The sequence below is a fragment of the Gadus morhua genome, chromosome 20 (assembly GCF_902167405.1).
Source record: "Gadus morhua chromosome 20, gadMor3.0, whole genome shotgun sequence".
Lineage (NCBI taxonomy): Eukaryota > Metazoa > Chordata > Actinopteri > Gadiformes > Gadidae > Gadus > Gadus morhua.
The window spans coordinates 21,332,640-21,357,433 of record NC_044067.1 but is presented as its reverse complement, the minus strand read 5'-3'; the positions used below and the strand labels follow the sequence as shown (position 1 = coordinate 21,357,433).

Below are 24,794 nucleotides of genomic sequence, written 5' to 3'. Positions count from 1 at the left end.
GTAGGCAAAAGGTTTCCGAATGCGTACTACCGCCTAACAGTATACAACGGCAAATACAAAATCGGTAAATTATCGCAGGTGACTTTAATTTTGCCGGCATCTGCTGTTCAGTGCACAGAGGGGAAATACGTAATCTCCAAACATCCGGTGGTGTTCGGAGACGTTCTACGCATAGCTGTAGAACGTACTACAACGGTCAAGTAGTATAGTATATATTTTTGCTTAAGGCACACTCATTAACGACAAAATGTCAAACTGGCACTGCATGTTGAAAAGGTTGCTGACCCCTGCTGTACACCGTACAGAAATAGTATTAATCTGTCTACGGCGGCGTCTAGAACGTCCGCACCATCTTGCCACAGTCAGCTGCTCACCCACTTTTTAAATAACCATAACTTGCTCAATTTTCAACCGATTTACAAACAGTTTGGTTTCTTACAAACTTTATTAACGTGGTTATAATCGTGTACCTATTTTAGAACATTCTAGAAGCTAACATAATTATTCATAAGTATGCAGTGTCATAACTACATCGCTGCCGTGTATAACAAACCAAACCGTTTGAAAATTTAGCAAGTTTTGGTTATTTAAAAAGTACATGTACCACTATCAAATGGGTGAGAAGCGGACTGTGGCAAGATGGCCGCCAGTGCGTACGTTCGGCTCCATTGGCCAGCAGCGCGGGGGAGACATGTTCTATATATGTTGCAAACAACATCAAGACAGTGGAAGACTTTGACCCTTTTTATTTATGTTTTATTGTATAACGTTCAGTCAAAAAGTGATGAAAATGCATAAAGAACAAAACTGTAAAACGGTAAACAAATAAGCTCAACATGTGGTTATGATGATGTTACAAATGCACAAAAATCAAGGTCCAAAGGTCAGTTCCCATCTTCTGTAGAGGCTGCTTGCTTTTCCAAATCTGTTAGGCACACACACACAGAGACACACACGCACGCACACACACACACACAAGGTTTTTGTTATGGCTTTGTATTTTGGAATGACTATTTTTACACTTTGATCAACAATTGTAATAATAAAATACATGTGCACTGACTATCGCTATTCATAAAATAGACATAACACAGTTTCAGTTTTTGTCTGATGAATAGAAGTCGTTAAGGTCCATGAATTCCAAGCAGTGTCCAACTGTTGTGCGGAAAAGTTTGATGATGTGGTTGTCTAGAAATACTGCATGGGCTTTTTTACACTCTCATGGGTGCAAGAGGAGTCAACAAGGGCAACGACGGATGTCCTCTGGGAGTTAAATAGGGCAGATATGTCTTTGTAGGTTAAAGGGCATGTGTCTATCTACCTGTCTGTTGGGGGAATATATTGAGATTTCTAGAAAATATTCAGTACATTTTGTGTTGACTGATCACATTTGAGCTAGGGTCCACCTGATGATGGCTTGGTGGACACGGAGGTCCCCATGGTTGGACCGGTGATGTCTCTCGGGAGCCACTTGAGGGCAGAGGAAGAGTCACCTTCGTCATCCTCAGGGGGCCCTGTCTGAGGAATGAGAAACAACATGACAGTGACTGGACAAACATAAACCTCCCATCAACACAGGAGGGATTACCAGAACTGGTTTAAATAGCAGAGCTTAGAAAGCCGAACATAGCTCATATTTAGCAATGTTGTTACTCATGTCTTTATCACAAACTATACCAAACTATAACTATTGTGTAAATGTATCAAATGTTATCTTTCAATGATGACTTTAAAAGTATACAGTCATATCAATATCATCCATAATTGACCTGTGGCTAAATCACGCCCCCCGTCGTTACCATGACGAACTCAGACAAAAAACCAGGCTGGATAACAAAAACAAGTTTCTTCCAGAAGCAATCGAAAGGGACTACATTACGCTGAGCGATTTATTCAAAACTTTAAAATACATACAGAAGGGGACAAGCTTAAATTCAGTTGGCATTCTGGACTACCACACAGTGAAATATATATCCCATTCTGCAGTCTCTCGGGATACCGACTGTCCGTGTTACATGTAGCCTACCCCGAGCACATCATTTGAACATGTTTATTCATTTTTACACAAACAACATAAATCCACCATTAAATTGTTATATTATGCCTCCTCCCTGTGGTTTTCAATGGAGTTGTCAGAGTAAAGTGGAGGCTGGAATGTCATTGGCTCATCTGTGTTCTAAGGGTGGAGCTTAGCGACAGGTCAATTGTTTTGTGATTCCAATCCCATCTAGTAAACTGTGAACAAGAGCCTTAATAAAAAAAAATATATTGATGGTGTGCAAGTGAAACTAAGGTTTGTGTGGCTCTTATATTCTTGAATGCTGTTCTCATGAATGCAGGGCCTTCTCCTATTGCCTCTCCAGTAGCTTGAGCTCCAGGGCTCCAGGAGCAGAGCGAGGACAACGACATGCCAAACCCATGAAGAGAGAGCATGCTGGTTTGCAACTTGTTGTACTCTCAATCCAGAGGCCAAGAGACTGTATTAACATTACGTGTCTCAATGCTCAATTCAGATCAGACTGTTTGCCATAGCTGTTGACTTCTTACTGTTCGAATGGCTGGTCATCAGTAATGTTCTGGATCTGGGACCACATACCATAAGGGTATTGAATCTGATTTGAAAATATCCGATCCATTATGTGTGCTGCTCACACTGTATCTGCAATGACAATTTAATATTTTTACAAATTTTAAAGATTCACCCTTAAGACAGTTGTGCAACACACACACAACTGCCACCAGTGTGCCCCAATGACACACTTTCACAGAACATCTGGCTTTCACAGAACATATAGAACGTTTTATGCCTTGTAATACCTTGTAGTGACAAGGTACTAGTGTACAGTGTACACGAGTGTCACAAGAAACAACACTAGCATACTAGTGAAACAAGAGACCAGAAGGTCATTCTTGTTGTGTTGTGTGTGAGTTTCAGTTTCAGTTTTATTAGTAATACGTAGGTTATTTCGGGGTCAACAGTACATTGAATTTTGTTGTCTGAAAAAAACAGCTCAGCTTAGAAGTACAAGTAGTACAAGTGTGGCTGGTTGCAATAACAGTCATATAAGGAAATATATATATATATATATATATATATTTTGCAGTTCTTCTGTATGGCACTTTTACTATTTCATATAATCTTACATAATTTATATATATATATATATATATATATATATATATATATATATATATATATATATATATATATATATATATATATATGTAACAATTATGTAAGATTATATGAAATAGTAAAAGTGCCATACAGAAGTACTGCACATCAGCAGTAATGGTTGGTAGTGCATTTATGCAAAGAGAAGGTAAGCAGATATGAGATGAATATTTATGTTGATGTGTGTGTGTGTGTGTGTGTGTGTGTGTGTGTGTGTGTGTGTGTGTGTGTGTGTTTGTCTGTGTGTGTGTGTGTGTGTGTGTGTGTGTGTGTGTGTGTGTGTGTGTTTGTCTGTGTGTGTGTGTGTGTGTGTGTGTGTGTGCGTGTGTGTGTGTGTGTGTGTGTGTTTGTGTGTGTCTGTGTGTGTGCGCGTTGGTCACATCTTGCTTACCTGTTCTGTTAGAATGTAATCACCATGCTGCTCACATCCGATGTCAAACACGTACTTCCCCGGTCCCGTTGGCTGAACCCAACAATGCAGATGAGGCAGTTCTGTGAGCATTCTCAGGTAAAACTAGCTTGAGACATTTAGTAAGCCTACTCAAGAAAATACCACTTTGAGCGTTCAAACCAAAACACAATAACAGTTTTTCTCTAAATCACCAGTTTGAAAGTCTAGTCACTTCATTGTTCCTACGACAAAGGATTTTACCGTCCCACTTTATGCTTGCTTTATCATATTAATTTCCCTTTACAGATTGACCAGTCTTAATGCACATTTGATAACAAAAGCCCTTTTAGTTATTAGTTACAGGCTTACCCCTAGTGATGGCGAATACATAGGGGTCAAAGGAGATGTTCGGAAGAATGAAGCTCTTCTGGCAGGAATGTAATTGATCCACACCGCCATGGCGCGTGTGTGTTTCAGGTTCACTTTTAAAGACTTACATTGTTATTCAGGAAGCTCCCCTTGTAGTGGTGGTTGGAATGGAGGATCTCTCCGACTGCGTCTATCTTGCCGTTGTTCCAGGCGCCCCTATACGAAGAGCCGGTGTCGTTGTACCAGTACGTCCCCTGGCCGTGCCTTGGAGCGACCCAACGACAGAGATGTTATCACTGACTCCCATCACAGGAGGCTTCTTCTTAGAAACCAAAGGGATTCTACTCAACAATCAATAAATACCAGAATATCGAAAGCGTTAAAGGTCCCATGGCATGCTACTTTATGGATGCCTATATATAGGTGTTAGTGGGCTCCTTCTACAGTACTTGTAGACGTTCAAGAAATTCAGCCTAGGATCAGAATTACAGCCACTACGAGCCAGTCCACAATGAGCTTTCCACAAACGTTCCGTTTTTTAGAGGCAGGACTAGGTGGAGGGTGGGTGTGTGGCCCTGAGCAGCTTGCGGCCACGGTTCCATGCGCTCGTGTTAACAGTGGATCGCAATGGCGAGGCGTACACAGCTTTTGGCCGTGTTATGCAAATATTCTAGAACACTCGGGGTGCTCCGGTGGGAGTCCTGGAGCTCTATATCTAAATAATATCATATTATACATAGATATCTATATCATATAATATAACTTATCACGGCCAAAAGCTACATGGACCTCCCTCCAGACGATATTATAAATCTCAAACGACTGCGTCGGGTCCTCCGACGTCTCTGGTTCCTTCACTTCCACATCAATCTACAAAATCTAATCTTTTGTTGCCATGGCACCGAGAGCTTGTACTTCCACCGCTTAGCCGCCGAGGATAGCGGCTAAGCGGTGGAAGTACAAGCTCTCGGTTCCGTCGATAATGATGGGGAATGTGAACTGTTTGACCAACAAGACGGACGAGCTGGCTGCCCTTGTGAGGACGGACAAGACGTTCAGGGAGTGCAGCTTACTTTGCCCCTCTGAAACCTGGCTAACCCAGAACATCCCGGACGCTAATGTGGATCTACCTGGATTTACCACAGTGAGAGCGGACCGAGACTGTGGACGCAGCGGCAAAAGCAACGGAGGGGGACTCTTACGGTGAAGGAAATCGTGTGCGACCGAGACATCGAGCTGCTTGCGGTAGGTCTCAGACCGTACTACATACCTAGAGAGTTCTCCCTCGCCATCGCTGTTGTTGTTTACGTCCCTCCGCGGGCGCACGCAGAGACCGCGTGTGACGTCATACATTCAACAATCGCGAGACTGCAAACACAACACCCAGACGCATTCATCGCTGTCTCCAGGGATTTCAACCATGTGATACTGGACTCGACATTGGCAGACTTTCACCAGTTTGTAAGCTGCCCCACCAGGAAGAACGGGACATTAGACCTCCTGTATGCCAACGTGAGGGAAGCTTACACTGCCACTCCTCTGCCCCCACTGGGAAAGTCTGACCATAACCTGGTCCTGCTCTCGCCACAGTACAAAACACAGATCAAGAGACAGTCTACGACCAAACGCTCCTTCAGGAAATGGTCTCCTGAAGCAGCAGAGGCTCTGAGGGACTGCTTTGAATGTACTGACTGGAGCGTGCTGCAGGAAGCACATGGTGAGGACATAGAGGGGGTCACACACTGCACTACTGACTACCTGAACTTCTGTATGGACGTTGTGGTCCCTATCAAAACTGTACGCTGCTTCCCCAACAACAAGCCCTGGATCACCAGTAATGTCAAGGACATCCTGAACAGGAAGAAGAGGGCATTCAAGGATGGTGACAGAGACGAGCTGAAGCGCATACAGATGGAACTCAAGGTCCACCTGAGAGAGGCGAAGGAGGAATACAGAAGGAAGGTAGAACAGAAGCTGCAGCATAACAACATGAGGGAGGTCTAGGATGGCATGAAAACCATCACAGGCTGCAAGAAGAAGGGCAGCATCACAGGAGAGGGGGATGCTGGAAGAGCAAACCAGCTAAACCTGTTTTTTAACAGGTTTGACACTCCAGGTCCCACAACCAGCGATGGTCCACTTCACACCCACACCATGTCCATCACCTCCCCCAATTCCCCCACCTCAGACTGCAGACCACCCCACCCTCCACACCCATGGACAGTTCAACCCCCCTCCCCACCACCATCACCAAGGATCAGGTGAGCAGAGAGCTGAGGAGGCTTCATCCAAGGAAAGCAGCAGGCCCGGACAGAGTGTGTCCAAGGATGCTTAAAGCCTGTTCTGCTGAACTGGGGGAGCCACTCCAGCATGTCTTCAACCTGAGCCTGCAGCTGGGGAGGGTCCCAGTGCTCTGGAAGACTTCATGTCTCATCCCGGTTCCTAAGAAAAAACACCCCAGGGAGCCGGGTGACTTCAGACCAGTAGCACTGACATCACATATTATGAAGACATTTGAACGGCTGTTGCTCCATGTCCTCCATGGACCCCAGGTCCACCACGCACAAGATCCACTGCAGTTTGGATACCAGGAGAAGGTGGGCGTGGAGGAGATGCCTCTATCTGCTCCATAGAGCCCACTCTCATCTGGACAGGGAGAGCGGCGCGGTGAGGATCCAGCGCCTTCAACACCATCCGGCCGCTCCTGCTGAGAGACAAGCTGACAGAGATGAGAGTGGACCAACTCCTGGTTACATGGATTACGGACTACCTCACAAAGAGACAACAGTACGTTAGACTGAAGGGCTGCACGTCAGACACTGTGGTCAGCAGCACCGGAGCACCACAAGGGACCGTGCTCTCTCCCGTCCTCTTCACCTTGTATACATCCGACTTCCAGCATAACTCTGGGCTCTGCCATGTGCAGAAATACTCAGACGACACTGCGATAGTTGGCTGTATCAAGGATGGAAGGGAGGGGGAGTACAGGAGCCTGGTTGAGGACTTTGTGAGGTGGTGCAGGTCCAACCATCTGCAGCTGAACTCCTCCAAGACCAAGGAGATGGTGGTGGACTTCATAAGGAAGAAACCACATCTCCAACCCGTGTCCATCGAGGGGGTCGATGTGGAGGTGGTCAGGACCTATAAATATCTGGGGCTGCAGCTGGACGACAAGCTGGACTGGACAGCAAATATGGACGCTTTACACAGGAAAGGGCAGAGCCGTCTGTACTTCCTGAGAAGGCTGGGGTCCTTCAACATCTGCAAAAAACTACTGCAGATGTTTTACCAGTCTGTGGTGGCCAGCGTGCTCTTTTATGCTGTGGTTTGCTGGGGAGGAAGCAGCAGGAAGAGAGACGCTGGTCGAATGGACAGACTGGTGAGGAGTGCTGGCTCAGTAGTGGGCACAGAGCTGGACTCTCTGGTGACAGTGGCAGAGAGAAGGACCCTGGACAACACCCAACACCCTCTGCACGACACCTTCACCAGGCAGAGGAGTGTTTTCAGTGGCCGACTGCTGTCCCAGTCCAGCTCCACTAATAGACAAAAAAACTCTTTCGTCCCCCTGGCCATCAGACTGTACAACAGCTCCCAGTAAAGGCAGGGAGGACAATAGATAACAACAATGGACATTTTATTTATTTATTTATTTATATTTATTTATCTATGTATTTTTGCACATCCATCTGCACTGTTTTTATGTATGTTTTCGGCTGCTACTGGATACTTGAATTTCCCCCGGGATTAATAAGGTATACATCTATCTATCTATCTGAAGTAGACTGAACTGCGACATGGAGGAGAAAGATATGGTTGCCTGCGATTGTCTCCCGCCGGAGCCCCGCTGGAGCCCCGCGGAGCCCCGCGGGCAGCGGGCAGTGGTGCAGTGGTGCCTAGCGGTGGAGGTGTCTCAGCAGCGGGCAGCGGGGCTCCGGCGGGAGACAATCGCGGGCAACAATCCCTTTCTCCTCTATGTCGCAGTTCATGTACTTCAGGGAGTCAAAGACAACGTTCCTTTTCCCCCAATTCCTTCTCAACCATGGCTGAGATAACCCCCACTACGACTCTTGTCGGGGAAATACCAGAGACGTCAGAGAACCCGACGGGTTATGCGCCATAACACTAACAGCAGACCGGTTATCCAAACAAAAAATAAGTGTACAACACTTGCGTTACAGTGTGTGCATTCACACACACACACACACACACACACACACACACACACACACACACACACACACACACACACACACACACACACACACACACACACACTAACACACACACACACACACACACACACACACACACACACACACACACACACACACACACACACACACACACACACACACACACACACACACACACACACATGTGGCGCTCGCAGGGTCGTAGCTCATTGTGTCATTGGCAGGCCAAATTCTCTCGGCGGGCAAGGCAGAGAAAGGGGAGGTAACTTGGCCCTTATGACGACATATGGGGCCAAATTTGAAATCGGAGCTTTCATTTTTCAAAGGCGGAGCAGGATACCTAGTGTGCGGTTTACACCTAAAGCCTTTTCTAGCTACTGGGGGACCATAGGCAGGCTTGGGGAACTCATATTAATGCTAGAAAACCTCATAAAGTGATTTTTATGCCATGGGACCTTTAAATGTACCCGAAATTCTTTGCCTTTTGCAACTAGCTGAGAAGTGGATATCCTAGAGACCGGATGGACTTAAGCCAATGTTATTATTACCTCAAATCAACAATAGGTGAAATAAACTCCGAGAAGGAATAAACTGTGAATTATTCTCTCATATCTCTGCTAGCGGACGCCAACTCTAACTGAAAAACATCAAATACATCATACCTCACTATCCCTAATGTAGGCATCTGTTTATTCTGCCATGCTAAACCACGATCTAAATTAAAGGAGACAGTGGTGCCGAGTAGAGGGAGGGAGTGCTAAACAGGATAGGATAGTGTCTGTGCTGCAAGGTGTTCAACTCCCAGCCACATGGTTCTGGGTTTGATTTCCCTATGAACGCAAACTAACCTGTTTGTAACAAGATGCATTACCTCTACCTCAATGAACTGTAAATTGCTCTCAATTAAAGTATTAATCTGCTTAAAGATGAACTTGGGTGGCCAGGTGTTGTTGTTATGGGAGCGCTTTGAGGATGAGGTGCAGATCACAGGCCTACCTGACGTCGCGGAGCCACGCTCCATCGTACTTATCTCCGTTAGGGTAGGTGTAGATGCCATGGCCCTGACGCAAGTCCTCCACCCAGGACCCTGGCCGGGGAATAGGGCGGAAAAAGTAAGGGGGAATTCTGGGAAGTGTATATTCATTTTCATCAAACACACTCTTGCACACGCACACACACACACACTCACACACTCACACACACACACACTCACACACACAAACACACACACACACACACACACACACACACACACACACACACACACACACACACACACACACACACACACACACACACACACACACACAAACACACACACACACACACACACACATACAAAATATGTTTAAGGGTCTGAAGATACCTTCATATTTGGATCCGTCCGGGTAGTAGAGGGTGCCTTGTCCTTGTTTGATGTTATTGTAGTAATCTCCTATGAAGCAGGCGCCACTCTTAAAGCGATATGTTCCCTGCCAGATGAAAAACAGTCATGAAGTAAATATATTTATGAATCTATGCTTCTGACAGTACAGGTAACTTTGAGCCCAAGTTGAAGTTTTTCTTTAACATTTGACTAAATAATGGCAAACCTGGATGTTTAGAAGACGACCTTGGATTAAAAAAACAACTGCATTCTGGTGTTTGAAATAAAGAAAAACTTTGAAAGAATTAAAGGGAAAGGTTGCAGTACACCTGTCCGCATCGGCGGCCGCTGTCATACTGTCCCTGGTACGTGTCTCCACCGGGAAGTACCGCTCTGCCCGACCCATGCCTCTCTCCTACTTCGTTTCTGTCTCCAGAATATTCCTAGAAGGTGATACACACACACAGCACAGATGCACGCGCGCACGCACACACACACACACACACACACACACACACACACACACACACACACACACACACACACACACACACACACACACACACACACACACACACACACACACACACACACTTGTTGATGTATCCCACTAACGAACAAGATTAACCACACTTAGACAAGAGCGTGTGTTCATTGACTCACCCCAAGGTAGTTCTGATCCTCCTCCGGATCCTCAGACCCCACATCGGACATATTGATACTGGTAATGGGGTGTGAAGTCGTACGTTGGACGTTAGAGAAGGATCTGCTTCAACGGGAGATGCTCAGGCGCGTTGTGTACAGTAACTATGACAACGGTGACGGATATGGTTCAGCGCGCGTACTCCAGCCTCCAGCTCGTTTTGTGTTCAGTTACTATGGTAACGGCGTTGTCCGTGGTTACGTCACCTTCCGTAAATTCAATTTAATGGACAAAAATACAATTAAATATAATAATAATTTAATATTAATTATCTTAATTTCTTTGTAAAATTAAATAAAATTAATTACATTTATTTTTCACAATAATTTTAATTGTAGAATTAAAATTATTTTTATTAAATTTGACAATTCAATTGACACGTTATAATATCACTAAAGAAATCATATTCTTCAGCCTGACGCTGATCTATCCCCCCGTATCCTACTGTCGGGGTACCCTTTGAACAACCAAGATCAGAGAAGCGAAACGAGAGTGAGCGTCGGTGTGACGTCAGCTCCGAGCCGACGTCACACCAGTGCTGCCAGTCTGTCCGCTGGTGTGGTGACAGTGGAGCGCTGCGAGAACAAGGAAGTGGACCGAATATGGGCTGATTTCAGGAGGGATTCGGCCACGATTCAGTCGATCGGACGACTCGTTTATACAAGGTAAGTTCTGTCGTCGTGGTTTACTCAGAAAAATTACCGCAGCTGTAGCATGAGGACGGTCGGCGATCTGGAAACGTGTGATAGCGTAGCTTTGTGTGTGTGTGTGTGTGTGTGTGTGTGTGTGTGTGTGTGTGTGTGTGTGTGTGTGTGTGTGTGTGTGTGTGTGTGTGTGTGTGTGTGTGTGTGTGTGTGTGTGTGTTTTACGTCCTATTTCACAAATCAAATGCTTTCATAGAAATGCCTCGCTGTGTTCACATTACATTCAAACAAAATAATCCCACTTATGATATAAGGATGCGCTTTCCCCAGTTCTCTGTGTTAAATTGCCTGTGTAGGAAACAAATTCTAACGTTATAGGAGGGCACTTCTACGTAGGTTACATCCATCATGTGTGCAACTTTGCTTGGGTACACATCGGTGACTTTAAAAAGCTTTATTGTAAATTCGTATACTTGCAAGACAAGTCATATAAACAAGACAGTGTGTCACTAATCTCAATGCAGTCTTTCACGGGAGTCTGTGGTTTGAGGATGCGATGCTCCTTGGTTCCGTCACACAAAAGAGCATTTATCCAGTTGTGTGGGTTTGTCCACTTCACCTAGCAGCCTAATGTCTACCAGGACCACTCTGAGCTGCATGCTGGACCCCAATACATGCAGAGCAAGTGATAGCCACCTACAAAGTAACGCATACAGTCAACATGTTGCATGCGCCAACACGCACGCACGCACACAGACAGAAAGACAGACAGACAGATTTATATGTTCGGCATAAATAATTGTGAATGTTATTGGGTTCACTCTGTCCCTCAGTATCGGGCCCCGCCTCCAGAGATGAGCCACTGCAGTGGGACACTGCTTCGTCATTCTACACTGGCTGGTCACATCTGACCTCTGACCCTCACTCCCTCACAATGGCACCCGTTCCACCAGGAGTCCGCTTCCTGTTCACCTTCAACAAGGACCAATGGTTAGTCGTGTGTGTGTGTGTGTGTGTGTGTGTGTGTGTGTGTGTGTGTGTGTGTGTGTGTGTGTGTGTGTGTGTGTGTGTGTGTGTCTGTGTGTCTATGTGTATCATACATGGGTGTTCAGAGTTTACCTAGACTCTGCATAGCCATCCCCTCTCACCCCTCCTACGCACTTATATGTTGTACATCCTGGAACAAAAAGATAGTACTTAGTTGTGTAGCATCTTATCCTAGCTATCTTTGTTGTACAAGTATACGGGGAATGGATTAACCAAGCAATTATTGGTGCTTGCCACTTGTTTCTATGAACATCCTTACTGTTCTTCCGACAGCAATATATCTTTCTCCTTCTTCTGACTTGTATTCAGCAGTAAGTCGCTTTGGATAAAAGCGCCTGCCAAATGCGTAAATGTAATGTCTGAACATAGTCGGCCCATTCGTAGTACCTGTATGGATCTGTTCCTGTCTGTTAGCGAGTTGTGATCCTGTGTATCAAAGGAGTGGTTTTCTGTGTCCTGCTTATCGACGTGGTTCCACACACTCGTCCATGTTAGTCAAACTAGCACAGTTCCCCACAAGCAAGCTGTCTATTTTGCTCCAGTGGCAAAGCTTTCAAATTCTTAAGACAGTCCCCAAACCAGTTGTGTACTCTTATTATACCTTTTTAGTGTAAGTTTCGTCCAACCCATCCCAGTTATGCAGCCTAGGCTTAGTTGAATTCCTTATACCTGAGATAAAGCAATGTGCCTTAATGCACTATAATACCTTTAGTCAAGGAGGGACTTTAGTTGTATTAAATGTATTATGCCATGGGCTACAATCAATTTGCATTGCTTTCATCGGAAGCAATGGCTATTCTTTTTTCCTTGTCCTCATCTTATCTTACTAATGTGACTTAAGTGACAAGGAATCGAAGGCTGTTTCACTGTGAATCAGCCTTGGGTTTCACAGCAGGCAGTAGACTGCAGGCCTCCCAGTATTGGCTAACAGGCTTTTACAGCTCTGTAGACAAAGATCAAAGAGCATTTTTAAACCAACCCAGGGTGCATGCAGTTGCTGGGGCTTCAGTATAGAAATGTATGCATCAAGGCAAAACATAATGTACTTTTTTTTGTCATTATTAACATTTGCCGTATTGAGATCTTTTGAAAACAACTTTTTACCACACAGTCATTTTCTTTTTTCTTGTTTGAACACACTGGCCTGCCATTCAGGTTTTTCCCCTGAGAGACCAATAATGTATTCTCATGTTGACAAATTATTGTAACTATTTATGGGAAATGGCAACAACACAAATGTTGGCTTTCAGAGACCCCTGGTTAAACCCTCGCCTACACTGACTACATCACGCACCCACACTCACACACCCCATGTCATTATTCTTTGTTGGGCCAGCTGACCAGAAATTTAAAGGCAGCTAAGCTAACTGCTATGTTTAGAAGCTCTTTGGTTGGAGGCGTGTCATGCTTCAGGATACATAGAGATTAGAGATTCCACTCGCCCAAGCTTGGGAAAGCTCCAGATGTTGTTCTTGCCGGCCATTGTACCCACTGTCCCAATCTGTCTAAAACGTCTGCATGGTCATCTTCACCATCATCTTCTCTCACTTCTCCATCCTTCACACCTCCTACATCACTCCAGTCCCTGTGTTGCCAGCTCTCCAATTTCCTCAGGAGTTTATTTTCTCACTGCCGCCCCCTGGGGTCCCCTGTGTGCAGGTACAGAGCCTTCACCTTCATCCTCACCTTCCTGCTCTACACCAGCTTCCACCTCTCCAGGAAGCCAATCAGCATCGTCAAGGTAACCCCCTCACTCACTCACAGAATGTATATTTCAATGCATCCTGTTTCAATGATTTGTGTTTGATCTTCTTTTCTTTAATATAGAGTTGTATTGTTTCACATTTCATTTCCTATTTGACCATCTCTGACTACCATTCCTTTAGCTCGTTAGCCTCTTGGCTATAACTCTTTGTCTCTCTATATGCCATTTCCTGGATCAATAAAGGTTAAGCAAACAAATGAAAACAATGCTGGCCGGCATTCCCAGAAGGGAAGTCCACACACACACACACACACACACACACACACACACACACACACACACACACACACACACACACACACACACACACACACACACACACACACACACACACACACACACACACACACACACACACACACACCTCCTCTTCGTTTGTAGCGTAACACGGCGGCTGTTCTTCCAGGTTGTGCCGGTCACACGTGTTATCTCAGCCGAAGTAACCTTAGTGTTTGTTTGTGTATGACAGAGCGAGCTCCACAAGAACTGCTCGATGGCGAGCGAGTTAGCCACAGCTAGTGGTGGCGGCGCTAGCCAGCTGCCCGCACTCACCTCTCTGCACACGGACATGGACTGCAGCTGGAAGCCCTTCGGTTAGTGTGTGTGTGTGTGTGTGTGTGTGTTTCTTTTCCTTTTTTTTTTTCTCTAGTTGTGTGTACGCATGCTTGTTTTTCTTATTTACTTCATAAATACATCCATAAATATGCAACACACTGTTTTTAATCTATGCAAATATTTATCAATGCATATTTACACATATAGACTGCACTACTGGCCATTAAAGGGCTAAATAGAATAGAATACATTGAAAACTCTCAATTGCCATTTGACCAATGGATAAGTGTGTTCAGGTACATTTTACTGATATAAATATGAAATAAATAGAAATTCATGTTTGGTCTCCAAGTGTCTTGTAGTCCTGTAAACCCTAAACGAGGATGACATACAGTGTGTGCATTCCCACTCATTGAAAGTCTGTTCCCCTTCTACAGATAAAAATAACTATAAACAGCTCCTGGGAGCCATGGACTACTCCTTTTTGTTCGCCTACGCCATCGGCATGTACCTCAGGTAGGCTCATACCAGTAAACCTGTACCTCAGGTAGACCTTTACCTCAGTGTAGGCTGATCACCAGGTAGACCTGTACCTCAGGAATACCAGCTGGTCATAAACCTTATGCTGACCACCATAAGTGCAGCCCCATGTTGTAGCACCTCTCCAAGAGAGGCTGTTGATTTTAAACATGCTTTTGCTAATGCCTATGCTGCTGCCCTTGCAGCGGCATCATCGGGGAGCGCCTGCCCATCCGGCTGTACCTGACGGTGGGCATGCTGTGCAGCGGGCTGTTCACCTGCCTGTTCGGTCTGGGCTACATCTACAACATCCACAGCCTGGCCTTTTACGTCTCTGTCCAGGTGAAGCTCAAACTCATCTTCCATGAGATGTGAATGTAAAAAATCGTATTCGAAAATTTATATATTATATTATCAGGCAGAGGAAAGGGGTAGGGATCCCATACTTTATATAATTTAATTATGAAATAACTGCACTCATTCAAACATGGCTCTAGATCTGTATTCTTTGGGGTTGTAGTCTCTGACAACATATTGGAACAGAAACACAAGGATTATATTACACACTAAGGAACAGTCAGCGAACCAGAAGGAAAAGCTGTACATTATGAAATTAGCCAACACATATAGCAGATGACACACATACACACTCACACAGACACATTTAAAATTGTGTTTGGTGTACCAATATCAATATATGTATTTTATATATATTTTTAAGTAAATGTCTCTATATTTAACCGCTGTTAATGCCGATTCAAATCTTGAAGAATGTGAAACAGAATCAACGTGTGTGTGTGTGTGGGTGTCAGGTGGCTAACGGCTTGGTGCAGACCACTGGCTGGCCCAGTGTGGTCACGTGCATCAGCAACTGGTTCGGCAAGGGAAGGTAGGCTAGCAAGCTATCACTGACAGCAGCCTCAGTATCCCCAAACCTTAGATAATGGGAGCAGTACTGCTAGTATAACGGTGTCTCTCTCTGTCCATCCCTCTCTGGCCCTGCCCCTAGGCGTGGGCTCGTCATGGGCGTGTGGAACTCCCACACCTCAGTGGGGAACATCCTGGGGTCCCTGATCGCCGGCTCCTACGTGTCCTCCAACTGGGGCATGTCCTTCATCGTGCCCGGCATCATCATCGCCGCAATGGGCGTGGTCTGCTTCCTCTTCCTCATCGAGCGTACGTACTGCCACGGCTTATTGCCTGGAGTTGGGAGGGCGAGCAAGGAGAGGGGCTTGCTGTGGTGGATGAGTGTTGTGGAGCCTCTTGGAAGTGGTTGATGAAGAGTCAAAGGCAGCAGAGTAGAGTGCATTATTAGGCGAGTCGTAGTAGTGCTATGACGCCTTAACCGTTCCTGATATTACCACAAACATATCCAAGTACCCACATCTTTTCGACAGAATCCAGAGGCTCAGGAAATCCTAAGTTGTTGGTAAGCTATTTGAGCAGGTGTGTTATCAGGGAGTGTACGGGCAGATCTCACCCTGTACATCTTGTGTCTGCAGATCCTAACGACTTGAAGACTATGCATGCCCAGAGCTCCTCGCCCGTCGGCAGGGTGAGTACAGACATGTTAACATCTCAATATCCTTTATGTCTCGCCTGTCTGTGTTGGTGTAGTGTGTGTGTGTGTGTGTGTGTGTGTGTGTGTGTGTGTGTGTTTGTGTGACATTTGGAGAAAATGGACCCTCCTGGTGCTTTACTCTGGTCACCATGACTACTAGGGACCTTGACACTGGTCACTATGGCAACCGTGGACCACCTAAGGCACCTCCTAAGGACCCTAAGCGGCTTTCAAGAGCAGACTACATCTTAAGTTTGTGTGTGTGTGTTTATCTCCCCTCACACCTCCCAAGACACGACTTAGAAACAACCATCACTTGAATGATCACACACACACACACACACACACACACACACACACACACACACACACACACACACACACACACACACACACACACACACACACACACACACACACACACACACACACACACCCCGTGAGAGAGAGAGATAACTCCAAGATTTCCAATCCCGCTTGAAACCCTTTGCCCTTTCACCTTCCCTTAACATCCGATCCCACAGAAGACGAACGAGGGACAGGATCTAGACCCTAAAGCCTACTACCCATCAGGGGGTCGTGTACTGGATACTTCCCTCTGGTGTAGAAATATGATGATGTGGATGATTGCCAGACCGTAGCGTTTAAATACCTACCCCTAGGTGGTTAATGTCTCTGTAGAACACCAGTAGCTGCTGCCAATCCCCAAGAATTATGTTATTAATTAAAACAATTAATTAACTGTTCATTCCTGTGATGTAAAGTTTAAGGGTTGATTAGGACTGCATTAAGGGAATCAGAAATAAATGCTGGGTGTGTAACTATACCGACCTCTCCAGTGGATATTCCCATGATGCATTGCTTTCCCCCAGATCCATTAAACAAGCAAACCATCTCTTAACCATCCTAATTCAAACACCTACAATTTAACAATAACCCTTAACTTATAGCCTTCCCTAACCAAATGCCTGTGTTTAGCTTTTTAAGCTGAGATCTAGTTGAATTTCACCTCTACTTTAACTCCCACACTGACTCATTTATTGTGTTGTATTACTTCAGGCCGAAACGGTCAAGCGCTTGTTTGCTTGTTGACTTGAAAAGACCAGATAAAGATAAAGTAAAGTCTGTCTCTTGCTTCCCCCTAGCAGACGGCATGCACTGGATGGAGCGGTGTGAATGGACACAAGGATATGTATCTTCAGTTCACACAGGGCAGTACAAAGGTGTGTGTGTCTGTGTGTGTGTGTGTGTGTTTGTGTGTGTTTTCCTCTTTGGGCTCATGCAGCATGCATATTTTTATTAAGGTGTATTTATTTTGAAAGTACAACAGAATATTAAGTTGCATTCTACTGTCATTGTAACTCATCTAGACGTACGACCATTACGAGAATAGCGTTCTGTACAGGAAGGTGAGTCTATTGGGTCCCAGGAGGGTCTCTGGGAAGACCCCCTCCATTACTTTGACCTGACCCGTTTTCATGTTGTCCTTCAGAGCAATCTGCAAATGGTTTCCATGGTATTTCAAGTCCAATCAATAGTGGGCCCTGGACGCGCCATGCAAAAACATGTGGAGTCTTTTCATACATTTATAGCTAGAAAAGTATTGTCAATAGTGTTTTCTGGCGCTCTCCCACACCTAATTCCTTCCTACTGCAAACCTACTGTGTGTCTGGCCAGCCTGTCCTGAGCTAGACCTGATCTGGTGATGATATGTGCAATGGGTTGATTAGTCAAATATGATCATTGAATGAGAGGCTTGTCAAGGCTCTCATTCAATGAACGCTATTGATGTTGGTGATCAGATGAACTGCAACGTTTCTGAATAATCAACCCTCTTCTGATTTGTAAGGTTTTGGGGCTTTTAGTGGATTCCGGAACGTTGGAAAGATTACTTTCCAACATCTCAGTGTCTGGCTGTGTGTTAGTGGGAAGCATACTTTAAAATTAGACTCCTTTTTTTAACCTAGACCAAAAAAGTTATTCTAATGCGGACAAACTTGTTTCAAACTCAAGGCGGTTTTGGTTTGATCACTTAACATTCCCTTAGTTAAGGGAACAGGATCAGGAATTTGATAGTGAAACTGGAAATAAATCAAAATGCATCTCACCAGCCTTGAATTTCTGACCGATCAGACAAATCAATCCAATGTTCACATTGCCCTCATCGGCGGAGATCTCTGCGATTTCCAAAATCTTTAAGGTGCAAGAAGTGCCGCAAAATCAGTTTGGTGAGGTGTTTGTTTCTCCTCTTCGTTGGGTTTTTGCGATGTTGCCAAACTCATTTTCCTCAATAAGTATGCTGCCCGCTTCAGAGCCACATCACACCTCTGCCCTCTGTCTCCACCTCCTGTGTCCCAGTCACTGATGATTGTTCCTCTCTCAGGGCGGCGACGAGGAGCCCCTGCTGGGCAGAGAGACCGCTGCCAGTGGGCGTGTCCCTCTGCAGCAAGTCGTCGTGGTGAAGAGTGAATCAGAGCCCTCCGCCATCAGCTTCATGGGAGCCCTGCGCATACCGGTCAGTCAGACAGACAGATACACACACACACACACACACACGTGGAGGGAACCATACAGAGAAAAACAACACAGAGAATGATATTCATATGACAAACTGCTAATGCCAGGATGTGTAGCAAGTAAATTTGAATCAGTGTGAATCTGTGTATTGACCTCTGTGTCGTCTATGTCTCTCTCTACCTTCTCCCCTCAGGGAGTGATCGAGTTCTCACTTAGTCTGCTGTTCGCTAAGCTGGTCAGCTACACCTTTCTCTTTTGGCTGCCCCTCTACATCACCAAAGCAGGTATCCATCTTATATAAACACTGCTGTGACCTAGGTTACCACACCACTCTGCATCGCTAGTATTCACTGGTGTTCACTAGGTTACCATGTCACCTTCACCAGTAGTACCTAGGTTAACGTGTGCGTGTGTGTCTCTCTTTTCAGCTCACCTGGATGCTAAAAAGGCCGGGGATCTCTCCACCCTGTTCGATGTGGGAGGAATCGTAGGTAGGTGTCTGCCCCTCCTCCAGAGGGATACCTGCCTCTTCCTCCGTGTGTGTGTGTGTGTGTGTGTGTGTGTGTGTGTGTGTGTGTGTGTGTGTGTGTGTGTGTGTGTGTGTGTGTGTGTGTGTGTGTGTGTGTGTGTGTGTGTGTGTGTGTAGTGCAGGTTTTCATCATTCACATACACATGTTTGTGTGTAGGTGGTATCTTGGCTGGAGTCATCTCTGACAAGTTGGGGAAGAGAGCCACCACCTGTGCAGTAATGCTTCTATTGGCTGCTCCGACAGTAAGCCCCACCCACTTCAACTAAGGATTTTACTGTTTCATGTTATTTTCCATACATACTGTATACTATCACAATACAATTTAATGACATTCCGTTTAACTCATGTTGGCTATTGGGTACATTTATCTCTGCCTAACTATTGTTGTTAAGAATTATGGAGAGAATGATTTTTTGGTTTCCTATAGCTAGTACCAAATGTTATACAGAGACAACAGAAATTGGCTAATAACTGCTTAACTCGATTTAACACATGAGATTGTTAAAAAATGTATGACTCACTTGATGATGTTTCAATGGTAAAGACATGACGTATGTGACGGATAATGAATGGCGTTGTTTGCGCTTCCAGCTCTACGGCTTCTCCATGATCAGCCAGTTTGGTCTGGGACCCACCGTGGGTAAGATCCACGCTCTAAAGCTCCAGTCATTAAACTATCTGACAGCTTATAACTAATATGAATATAGTAGAGTAGAGAAAAACGGAGGTCCCAAGCCCTACGCTAAAAAGCTTGATGCCCTTAAAGTTCCTGTGGTGAATACGGTTCTACTGAATTGCTCTGATATTAAACATGTTTTCTATTTTTCTCTCTAGCCATGTTGTTGGTGTGCGGCGGGCTGGTGAACGGCCCATATGCCCTTATCACCACGGCCGTGTCAGCTGACCTGGTATGTGCTCGTCATGGACATTTGTGTATGGAGGTCTGTGTGTGTGTGTTTATGTGGACGCCAGGCACTCCATGATCATCCACTGCTCATTCTCACTCCAACTCGTCCTCTCTGATGACCTTTCACCCCCAGGGGACCCACAAGAGCCTGAAGGGGAACGCCCGGGCCCTGTCCACCGTCACGGCCATCATCGATGGGACCGGCTCCGTAGGTCAGTGTTCAGACAGGGATACGCTCTGCCACAGGCTCTGTAGGTCAGTGTACAGACCCTCTACCACAGGCTCTGTAGGTCAGTGTTCAGACCCTCTACCACAGGCTCTGTAGGTCAGTGTACAGACCCTCTACCACAGGCTCTGTAGGTCAGTGTTTAGACCCTCTGTAGGTCAGTGTACAGACCCTCTACCACAGGCTCTGTAGGTCAGTGTACAGACCCTCTACCACAGGCTCTGTAGGTCAGTGTTCAGACCCTCTACCACAGGCTCTGTAGGTCAGTGTTTATACCCTCTGTAAGCCAGTGTTCAGAGATAAAACTCTCCCACAGGCTCTGTAGGTCAGTGTTTAGACCCTCTGCAGGTCAGTGTTCAGAGATAAAACTCTCCCACAGGCTCTGTAGGTCGGTGTTCAGACCCTCTGCAGGTCAGTGTTCAGACCCTCTGTAGGTCGGTGTTCAGACCCTCTGTAGGTCAGTGTTCAGACCCTCTGTAGGTCGGTGTTCAGACCCTCTGTAGGTCAGTGTTCAGACCCTCTGTAGGTCGGTGTTCAAAACAGAGATACACTCTACCACAGGCTGTTCACTGTTATCCAGCCGCTCATATTCACACATGGCTGTTCGTATTAAGATGTGTTTTTATTATCGAGATATGACGAGCATTGTGCTCACTTGGTTTACTATGATGGAATTGAACTCAAACGTGAGGTTGAAAAGGTTGTTTAAGTAAAGCCACATAGTTTAAGACATAAAGAAATGTTAAATGGCTTAAATAAAGTGAAAGGATTTGAACAGTCCAAATGGAGTTAACATTGTTAACAAAATTGCTGCAGTGATAAAGTTTGAATACATTTGAGATAAAATATAGTATAGCTGATCTGTTAAAGCGGATAAAGCATGAAATTAATAAAAATTGAGCAAGTTACGAAGTCTGAAGTAATTGACGTATCAGAGAATGGGCGGAAGGCTTTGCCATCCTCCCATTGACTTCATTGTAAAAAAAAAAATCAGTGTACAGCAAAATCTATCTACACGGATCCAAGAAGCAAAAATGTTCAGCATGTGTACACCAAGTACACCAAGTTTCAGAATTGTATTACACTTACACACAGGCATTCAGAGAGAAAAACAGACCGAGACAGACACACCCACACACCTGAGATGACTTTTAATAATTAGAGATTACTATGATGAAAAATCACTATTATAATGACATATCACTATTATTAAAATGCGCTATTCGTACTTTTGTATTATTTATTTTTTCCTCATAAATGTACCGCCTGGGATGAATTAATAAACGTCTGCTTTTATCAAATAATTACTGTTATTAATATTACTTTAGAGATAAAATGCTCCATACCTCTTGTATCTTCCCGCTGCAGCTGTGGGTGGCAGCCCTTGTAGTTCTCATAGTGGTCTGTCTGTCCTCAGGCGCTGCGGTGGGCCCCCTGCTGGCCGGAGTGTTGTCTGCCGGCGGCTGGGATCAGGTGTTCTACATGCTGATGACCGCTGACTTCCTGGCTCTGCTTGTAAGCCAAAACCCCTGCCCCTGCATGTCCCATCCCTTATGGGCTTGTGGCAACCAAGATGGTCGTGACATGAGGGCTCATATGTGACGTCAGTTAAAGGGAACTTGACTCACAGTTGACACACAGCAGTCAGTACTTCATTTAGAATGCCCCCCCGCACTGTCCTCAAACATGAGCCTGCACCTGTGCTGCACTCTAGCTCATCATGTGGACTCCCTGCCAGGCTCTCTGTACTTAGAATGTCGAAATTCCCTCTGAAGTCCATATTAAGCTATTAGAATGCTGTGTGTGTGTGTGTGTGTGTGTGTGTGTGTGTGTGTGTGTGTGTGCGTGTGCGTGCGTGCGTGTGCCATGAGAATCGCTACGGTTCTCTACTCTATCAAGTCATAAACAATTCTATAATTTGCAACAAGGTGAATGACATTATCTAATATATTAATTGGTGTGTCTGTCTCTCTTCCTGTTTGCTGTGTAGTTTTTGCTTCGATTGGTCAAAAAGGAGCTGACTTCGAGCAAGTCTCGCCCGATTTCTACTGTAGAGTAAGTTCTGCTAACAACAGCATACACAATCGGATTCTATTGATACATTTCTTTTTACCCATTGTTCACAAACCAAATAAAGAAAGTCTGTTAAATATTCAAACTCATGGGGAACATATTAGCATTAGTATAATACCTTTTTTTTTTTATCCTTTAAAATGAAGAAATTGTACAAAATTACTTGGTGAAAATGACATCTCTACTTTTGACCATGATTATGTAAATGAAGCAAACACCTCCATGCTCTCACGACCCACACACCTTCTCTCTGGTGGTACTTCTGCATAATCATTTGGACATATTTCCACATCGGACAGTGATGGGCACTGCTCTCCTCCCACACACACGGACACCCACTCAGAGTCCTGTGAGGTTGTGGAGTACAAAACACAATAAACATGGTAGTCTAGGATCTTCTTGGTTCCTATAAGTCACCTCGCGAGACTCAAAACAACATTCAGAAGGCCTCCACTCCAAGAATAAAGACATAATTAGAACAATAAGGACAATTATAACATTGGAGTGGCAAAACAAACAAACTTCCCAACAAATCCAACAGCCTAGCCGGCATGAAGAGGTGAAAGATCTCTGTTCTTTTACTCTGTGGTGGTGGAGTTACAAGAATCACCAGACGTGTTCACAGGAGAAGGAGGAGCAGCAGGGACAGCTGTGTACTGATGTAAACTGATGTCCAACATGTCTTCTCTTGCAGGTTGAAGGAGCACTGAGCACTTTGGCACACGCAGTGTGAGCATTGATACCACTCTGAACCGATCCCAGTTGGGGACCATGGACTCGCCTCCATATCTAGGGCATTATGGGATGTATAGCCTACGTGCACACGTGTACACACACAATTTTGTGGGATTTTCTCCTTGTGCCTTTTGTAAGCTAACTTAGCTTTGTTTTTTACTGTTTCCCTTCATCGCCATGTTAATCTTTTTCCTCTTATAAGGTTGTTTGAGTCTCTCTCTCTCTCTCTCTCTCTCTCTCTCTCTCTCTCTCTCTCTCTCTCTCTCTCTCTCTCTCTCTCTCTCTCTCTCTCTCTCTCTCTCTCTCTCTCTCTCTCTCTCTCTCTCTCTCTCTCTCTCTCTCTCTGTATGTATGTATGTATGTATGTATGTATGTAACCTACTCTGAGTTATATGAATGCAGTTTAATCGCCATCGTTGCCTTACTGAACTAAACCAAAGAGCTTATACAAATTGCAATGTCATCCAATCAGGAACTTGTTTTCATTTATGAAAGTGGAGTCTTTAATGATTGCTCTCAGCTGTCTAGTGTACGGTTTCTCAACGATATTTGTCACAATGGGCCAATGTATCTTTATATATCAACTCTGGAGAATGTTGAGCATGTTCCTGTGACCGTGGTGGTTGGCGGTTTATCCCGGATGTGTTGAATGTTAAGTTTTAATTATGCGCAAGTGCAATGGATGAGAAGGTATGCTGTGATGTTATATAATTAGAAATATTTATATTTAAATATAAAATGCCTATTTGCAGCAATTGTTGAAGCAGATGATAAAAAATATATATCTATTTAAACATTTGCTACCATTTGAAGAGTGGCAGAAGATTGATTTACGGTTCATACAGACTGACGGATAGCGACAAATTCACTTTTTGACTTTGCGATCTAGAATCATTCTAGATACAAGTTGAGCTCTAGTGGACTCCCATGGTATACAAGACCAATTCCATACCTTCGGCAACAACAGCAAATGTTTGTGGTTGTGTATTTAATATGTAGACATACGTGTGTGTCTTTTTTAATCGTTTGTCTATTCCTGTGGGTGTTTTTATTAACTGTTTTAGTTGTTAAATGAGTGTTTTGTTAAGATGTCCAATTGAAACCGCAGTCTCGGTAAAATAAATAACTTTTTTCTCTCTTGGTTTGACTTGAAGGTCTTTGGGTGTGTGGGTGAATTGTGCTAATTTGGGGTGTGGAGGGGCCTTGTATCGCAGCTGGAGATGACAGCTGTCAGCTCACTGGTGATCTGGTGACAGACCAAACCCCACTCAGTGACACCGGCAGACACAAGGAACTTATGGAACTTAAGGAGTCTTATGTCCAGGAATAGCCCATTTACTATCATACAGGATCAACCATCCCCTGTATGTTATCATCTTATTGATGTTGAAAAAAGTCGTTAAATAGTATTTTTTTCTGTACTGCTCAAACGCAAATGTATACTTAGATACCGTCATACGATACAACTATTTATCATTAAAACCACTTGTAATAGCTGGCCTACATCTCATTCCTCTT

General features: G+C 44.8%; 2 protein-coding genes across 9 annotated transcripts; one reads left to right on the top strand and one right to left on the bottom strand.

The window, feature by feature from the left end:
- Window positions 1–729: 729 nt before the first annotated feature.
- Window positions 730–10,330, bottom strand: rsph1 (radial spoke head component 1). Of its 4 annotated transcripts, none has more exons than XM_030343503.1 (8): window positions 10,158–10,325; window positions 9,721–9,937; window positions 9,495–9,600; window positions 9,125–9,215; window positions 4,064–4,199; window positions 3,567–3,638; window positions 1,369–1,518; window positions 730–925 (listed from the first exon to the last, which is right to left on the bottom strand). In XM_030343503.1, exons 2-7 carry the CDS (start codon window positions 9,898–9,900, stop codon window positions 1,396–1,398), a joined length of 708 nt encoding a protein of 235 aa, XP_030199363.1. In that variant the 5' UTR covers window positions 9,901–9,937; window positions 10,158–10,325; the 3' UTR covers window positions 730–925; window positions 1,369–1,395. The 4 variants fall into 4 exon arrangements, 3 of the variants coding, with proteins under 3 accessions (XP_030199363.1, XP_030199361.1, XP_030199362.1); XM_030343501.1 differs by having other exon boundaries at window positions 1,407–1,518; window positions 10,158–10,322; XM_030343502.1 differs by having other exon boundaries at window positions 1,407–1,518; window positions 9,824–9,937; window positions 10,158–10,319.
- A 379-nt stretch (window positions 10,331–10,709) lies between these two features.
- On the top strand, window positions 10,710–24,417 carry slc37a1 (solute carrier family 37 member 1). 5 transcript variants are annotated; one of them, XM_030343726.1, is made up of 21 exons: window positions 10,710–10,862; window positions 11,675–11,831; window positions 13,548–13,629; window positions 14,123–14,246; window positions 14,646–14,724; window positions 14,934–15,069; window positions 15,540–15,616; window positions 15,737–15,903; window positions 16,230–16,282; window positions 17,437–17,511; window positions 17,659–17,697; window positions 18,672–18,803; window positions 18,999–19,089; window positions 19,234–19,296; window positions 19,492–19,577; window positions 19,927–19,975; window positions 20,170–20,243; window positions 20,376–20,454; window positions 21,886–21,983; window positions 22,459–22,523; window positions 23,236–24,417. In XM_030343726.1, the coding sequence occupies exons 2-21, from the start codon at window positions 11,776–11,778 to the stop codon at window positions 23,249–23,251; spliced, it is 1,641 nt and encodes a 546-aa protein (XP_030199586.1). In that variant the 5' UTR covers window positions 10,710–10,862; window positions 11,675–11,775; the 3' UTR covers window positions 23,252–24,417. The 5 variants fall into 5 exon arrangements, with proteins under 5 accessions (XP_030199586.1, XP_030199585.1, XP_030199588.1 ...); XM_030343725.1 differs by having other exon boundaries at window positions 17,434–17,511; XM_030343728.1 differs by lacking the exon at window positions 17,659–17,697.
- Window positions 24,418–24,794: the final 377 nt, after the last annotated feature.

Excerpts from the sequence above, each read along its gene's own strand:
- slc37a1 (XM_030343725.1), top strand. The coding sequence starts at position 11,776 with ATGGCACCCGTTCCACCAGGAGTCCGCTTCCTGTTCACCTTCAACAAG. Across the intron at positions 15,617-15,736 it reads AACTGGTTCGGCAAGGGAAG|GCGTGGGCTCGTCATGGGCG; the intron begins GTAGGCTAGCAA and ends CCCTGCCCCTAG. Across the intron at positions 19,297-19,491 it reads CGATGTGGGAGGAATCGTAG|GTGGTATCTTGGCTGGAGTC; the intron begins GTAGGTGTCTGC and ends GTTTGTGTGTAG.
- rsph1 (XM_030343501.1), bottom strand. The coding sequence starts at position 9,900 with ATGGGTCGGGCAGAGCGGTACTTCCCGGTGGAGACACGTACCAGGGAC. Across the intron at positions 9,216-9,494 it reads GGACGGATCCAAATATGAAG|GGTCCTGGGTGGAGGACTTG; the intron begins GTATCTTCAGAC and ends TTCCCCGGCCAG. Across the intron at positions 4,200-9,124 it reads GCGTGGCTCCGCGACGTCAG|GCACGGCCAGGGGACGTACT; the intron begins GTAGGCCTGTGA and ends GGTCGCTCCAAG.